This window comes from Mixophyes fleayi, chromosome 3 (genome assembly GCF_038048845.1).
Source record: "Mixophyes fleayi isolate aMixFle1 chromosome 3, aMixFle1.hap1, whole genome shotgun sequence".
NCBI lineage: Eukaryota > Metazoa > Chordata > Amphibia > Anura > Limnodynastidae > Mixophyes > Mixophyes fleayi.
The window spans coordinates 311,488,747-311,495,122 of NC_134404.1; the positions used below are offsets into that span (position 1 = coordinate 311,488,747).

At 37.5% G+C, this 6,376-nt stretch overlaps 1 protein-coding gene across 1 annotated transcript in view; it reads right to left on the reverse strand.

Moving 5' to 3' along the window:
* The window catches only part of PLCB1 (phospholipase C beta 1), a 532,247-nt gene that overhangs the window by 201,526 nt on the left and 324,345 nt on the right, over positions 1–6,376 (reverse strand). Inside the window, exons 8-9 of the mRNA XM_075203998.1 lie at positions 4,393–4,493; positions 2,944–3,110 (exon numbers count right to left, since the gene is read on the reverse strand). Of these exons, the coding sequence (XP_075060099.1) occupies positions 2,944–3,110; positions 4,393–4,493 (268 nt within the window). The remainder of the gene's footprint in view (positions 1–2,943; positions 3,111–4,392; positions 4,494–6,376) is intronic.

Genomic DNA, 6,376 nt, shown 5'->3' on the forward strand with positions numbered 1-6,376 from the left:
TTCTTCTTAACGTTGATTTGCCACTACAGGAATCCTTAGTGTAAAAACATTCATTTGTATTCAGTATCATGGTCACACTTTGTAATACGGTACAACTTTAATTAGTAATTCCAGCAAAATTAAAATGTTTACTTCCTTCTACTTGCTACTAAATATGTTTTCAATATGAGATGACACAGAACTTCTGGGTTATTCATGCAGAAAACAACATTAACATCCCGATGTGCTGGCAGGTACATAGGCACTATAGGTTGTAATTAGCACCCTGTAAGGAGATTTGGCTTAATGGACCAAGATAAATGTGTTGGAGCAGCCTACGATAGATCTAAAAATATTTTAGCCCTGAGCTATTAATATAAGATCAAAAAAAAGTATTCTACTTCAAGTTTGCTCAGTGAAAAAAACTACAACAAAAGCAAAAATCATTATTACTGTTCGCAGATTATTGGACTGTTTTATATTAAAAAAATATTAGGTTCAAATGGTAAGAACATCATTTTAAGAACATGATTGTCCCCTCCCTACTCCCACAATATCTCATCTAACAATACTCCTAAATATCAAAATAATTGTATATGTTATTATAGTCTGTAATCTGACGCATTTCACAAATATTAAACAGGTCTACACTTGCTGCCATACTGTATAACATTTGTATGGCAGAATTGTGGAAATTAGCCCCTAAAGTGCCATTCTAGTAGGGGAATTCAATTAGCCGCAAAGTGCCTTATAGACGTTCCGGAAACATTTTGCGGCAGAGATTTTGACAGAAATGACCGGAGATTTCTACCACAATTGCCGACAATGGGCCTCATTTAGAGCCGGACACAAAGTCCATTTCAGGCGCATTCCTGCACATTTCAACTTATGGGGCATGTGCAGTAAGCAACGGTTCCCTGCAGTTCCGTCTGCTTTTCAGACGCAAGTGTACACTGCGACAGCTTGCGTCTCAGTACGAGGGAAAGGGTGGAACACGGAGTTATGTAGGCGTGACTGTGAATAATTCAGATACTATGGGCGTCTACCCGCAAAACCTACCCTAGTCAGATCAAGACGCAGGCGGAACACACGTCAAAACAAGACTGAAAAAGTGCGGCAGAAATTAGGTGGCGCAAGTAGTTAGCTAGCTGCAGGAACTGGTCGCAGCTTGTTAAGGTATTACGAATGGGACGCAACTGGGGTTGCATGCCACACGTAATAACCTACAAAGCTGCGGCACACTCCCACTGTAAGTCTTAGAAGCACATTGCATCCGACTCTAAATGAGGCCCAATGTGTGCAGTTCGATGTCCCCACGCTACATCGCTGGCAATTGAATACCCCCCTGATCATTGTTTTATTAACTTCACTTTAATGAAAGAATAGATCACAAAATCAGAAGAAACAATCTAAGTCCATATTTATAAATATTGCCAATCATAGGGCCCACATTGCATCACATGAAGTGATTTAACAAAAAATGTTAATGGTCACAAATAACAGTGGCGGTCACCCCTGAGTCACACTGCATAATGTCTTGGCAATGCACCAGATCGCCTCTATGCTTCTTTCCGCAGCAGCCTCCATAAACTAAAAGTGTGCCTTGATGTACAGAGTCTAACCTCCTGCACCTTTACTATTAATGTAGACAACTAACTAACGTTTCCATTCTTCTCCTAAAATGAAATCTCTTTTCCTGCACTGCTAAGCAAGAAGAGGCGCAGCGGCGCGCCTACTTAGCTTTAGGAGCACTTCCACTGCAACTCTGCCCAACGCCCCCCCACTGCCTATCCAAACGTCCGCTCCTCCACAAATACAGCTGTCCTGCTCTGGAAATCTATGCACCTTGGTGAACATCTAGAAGAACTTGCCTAGGTCCAGGACAGGCCAAAGAAGTCACACATACAGAAAAGCAAAATTTAAAGTGAGACTGGCATTTTGGCAGAAATATATGGGGATGGCGGAATAAGAGGAGCTTGGAGAAGATAAATATGTCATGAAAAAAATGAAGCTTCTGTGTTTTAACATTCCCAGACTTTTTCATTGCCATCCTTCAACTACTGGTCATCTTGTCAATGGAAGAATAGGGCAGTAATTACAATTAACTGGTGATTAATGTATATGTGTTGCTTTAACATTACTGGGTGCTGCTGCTCTTATGCAGCCATTTACATTGGATTTGCTAGGATAGAATATTCTACTTAAAGCTATTGCAGTTAGAATAGCGCTGGTTGATAATATGACGTGTACCGTTAACTAGTCACCAACAACGGAACACAGGCGGCACCCCCTATAACCACTAGGAGCATTCACAACTCTATTGCTGTGCTGGCAGCGTGTGAAGGTAGTGTCAGAGCTACCACTTTTGCAGTGGGTACAAGCGTCCCCCTCTCCTCCAGCCACTTGGCTGCCACAACCTCAGCAATACCAGTAGTTTTGCCACTGTCTAAAATAATTATTTGCTCTGTACAGCTCCAAGGGATATATTGGTGTTCAAGGGTAGGATGGACTGTCACGATTTAATCTGACACTATTCATTTAGTACTTTCCTGATTGACAGATGTTCTATTGTTAGCAAACTCTGACTTCCTTGTTGGTTTTGTCCTCTTTCCCTACTGGCTAAGTGAGAAGTTACTGACCTAAGCTCATCTCCTTATTTACAGACCTGTGCGCTTGCTATGACCGCAGCCTGTTGTTGAATACATATTTAAAATTGCAGCCAGGTGGGGGAAGCATGGGAACTGTGACTTGTGGGCAATCCACGTTGGGCGCTTGATGAATACTGGAATGCCTATTAGAGGTGGTAACATTATTTCACATTCACCTAGCTGTTAAAATGTGCTACTAATATTGTGCATTCTGACATCACTTTTTTGCATCATGGCCACATTTATTTGCCACAACAATGCCGAAAATATTACATACTACACATAGCAAAACACACAAATTAAAGGTAATTCTCACCTCTTGATGCCAAACTGCTGTTAGGTTCATATTTCTCAATTAGCTGCTGAACTTGTTCTTGTTTCAATGGCGGATAGAGGATTTCATTTAGTCGTGGATCCCGTTGCTTGATGTTAATGAATTCTGTCATGTTGTCCACATTGAGGTATGATTTACTTTTCATGCCACTGGAAAAGAACAAGACCCATATTCAGATTGCTAACAGTGTGTTTTCTTTCGCTATCAGTCGAAGGGCCTTACCCATTTGGCGTTACATATCAGTGACAACGCAGGTCAAACGCAATTGTGTTTAACATGCGACGGTTAACAAGCACTTGAGCCTGCACTTGGGTGGTGTCAGTAGAAGTCACCAATTGTCACCAATGATCTAACAAGGCCACCGCACATAAATAAAGCACAAATGATACCAACTGCTAGGGCAAATGTAACTGGGTATGAGATCATTGGAACCAATAAGTTCCATTCACAAACCCATTTACATGTTTTTACCAGTAGATGAAAAAGCTAGTAAAAGCATGTATTTTGCTGCCAATGGTATGAGGAATTATGAATTATTATTTATGGATAAAGTGACACAAAACAAAGCTTAGCTACCATGCCGTCTTTGATTTCACCAATTTGACTATATTGTGGAAAAACTCGAGACCTTTGACTTATTATTTTGTCATTTCCACAGTGCAGGAAGAGAGACCTAAAAATATGATGCACCAATTCTTATAAAAGGACTGGTTTGACTTTTCTTTCTTTCCCATGTTATCAGCAATAAATTAATTTCTCGTAAAATGTATGCAATCTTTATACTTCCTCAATAACAGATAATCTCAAAGACACCCTCAATAATAATTAGTATTACTACTCAATAGCATTATGGAAAGGGTGTTATCCATGCCCCCAAACACTAGGGTTAAAGTGCTTTCCTTAAAAAAGGCGTTAATCACTTTTTTAGGGGGTGCGTTATAAACAGCTAATCCAAATAAAGGGATCTTTAACCTCTTGATAATCATACACAAACAAAAAATTGGTAGCGTTATTGGTGCATTTCTTGCAAATTAAAAATACATTTTATGCAGAAAACAATATTATTATGTTTTTATTTTTAAATATATTTATAAAAGTTAAGTGCATGGATATAGCATCACATAATAAAGAAAAAATGTTATGTGGCTGTAATAGAAACTCTGTTTTAACCAGTCCTGGGATTTGTACATTTCGGCTTATAGATCAGTCAGTTAATCATGGACACAGATGTCAGCTGAAAAGTGCTTTCCTACATAAACAATTGAAAGGTCACAAAAAAATAAAAAGCAAAATTTGGAGGAGAGAGCAGAATGTAGTTCCCAGTGAGCCTCACATAACTTGTAACAACACTTTTCTGAAAGTTTTAACATACTTAACATTTGTTTTGTTTATTTATAAAATAAAATGTATGAAGCTGTAACTTTTCCTTACAACTCTGAGAAAATATTGTCTATCTCGGGTCGGGGACATAGATTGTTTACGAAGACTCTGTAAACCTCTGGCGTGAAGTCATCCTGAGGGATAGAATCACTCTGTGAAATAAGTAAGACACATTAGAATTAATACGTATATTTAACTTATAGGGATGTAACCAAAGTTATGTAGAGATGAAAACAATACAAATAAACAGTTGTCACAATAATTTGTAATCTAGATTAACACATACCTATAGGTGTGTTGTAATTGTTTTTAACAACAATTGCACAATTTGCAAGGGATGTTGCCTATAGTAACCAATCAGATTCTAGTTAACATTTGTTTAGTACATTGTACAAAATGACAGCTAGAAGCTGATTGGTTGCTATAGGCAACACCTCCACTTTATCAAACCCGCAGTTTAGTAAATATACCCCTTGTTAATTTCAACATGTGCTACCACCCTAACATGACATAAAAATATATACAAGTATTCTCTTTTCCTGTTACATGAAAGCAACATGTGCCACCTCCCTAAGTATGCCCTGTGTTCATTTCAAAAATAATGACCATAAAGCCAAAAATAAAAAGATCCTTTTATAAAAGTTTTAACGTATCGCTATTTATCATGAATAATTTTCAAATTATTATAAATCTCCTTCAGTCGGCTCAAATCATATACAAGTATAAAAATAATAAACACCCGTGAAACATTACTGAAAAACCTGAGCCCAAACTTATATAAATCTTTGAGCAATCCGAGTTATTAAATTCACAGAACTTAAAAGTCATTATAGCTCTCAAAGGTGAACATTTGCACCTGCAAGACTCGATTGCTTGGTTGGCAAATGTCTTCTTCTTTTATTAAAATTCAAAGCAGTGTTACTAAGTAACAGATGGATGATAGGATCATGTCTGGATTACAAGACGCCAAGCAAATATCGATCTAAAAAAAATTGTCCCACTATTAAAGTTATTTTAAACTAGTGGCGAGCAACAGAACATCTGGGGGTAAATGTATCAAGCTGAGAGTTTTCCGGCGAGTTTGGAAAGTGGAGATGTTGCCTATAGCAACCAATCAGATTCTAGCTGTCATTTTGTAGAATGTACTAAATAAATGATAGCTAGAATCTGATTGGTTTTTCAAACCCGCCGAAAAACTCTCAGCTTGATACATTTACCCCCTGGAGTCACTGAAATGGACTACCAATATCTTTCCTGGACAATCTTTCCACTCTCCCCAGTTATTTTGATGCCTCTGAAATAACATAATATTTCAATCAAATCAAAGCTAAATGTGACCGATTCACCATCATGAAACATACAACATGTATGTCTAAAGATGGCAACAGACTGAAATCAGTTGCATTTTAATTGATAATAATAAAGTTACTAATTTGATTTAGTAGTGGAAGAATTTATTACCCATAGAAAACGTTGGATTCTCATTTGGTGAAAATGACTCATTATACTTCATGTTAGATTTATTCCCCTACTTCAGAGCCTCTTATTACACGACTCAGTTTACGTGAAGGTATTGCTATACGAGTCAAATCTATGGGCACCATTTATGTATGTATCTAACCTTTTCCATTTAGACTACAGATCGTTCTGTAAGGGATCGGGTACTGTAAGGGGTCAGGTACTGTAAGGGGTCGTTGTAAAAGCAACAGTTTCCTCCATTATACGGTTAAAATTAGATTTATCACCTGTGCTTTGTGTAACAAGTCACATACATGAAGGGTGATTTCATTATTTTATTACCAAGGTGGTTTTCTATCAGTCTGCCCTAGAAGAGCCCAAAACAAGTCTGAACCACATATACACATCATTTGTTATATTTTACATTTTATTTATTTTTTGTGTAATTACATTTAACAGCTGTTTTTGGGAAATGAAAGGTTTCCACTTGGGAAATACTAAATTAAATGCCTTTAAGTGCAGTTGTCACCATTTATTATCATTTTCTTATTCAATAGAAGACTAAAAAAATACCTAT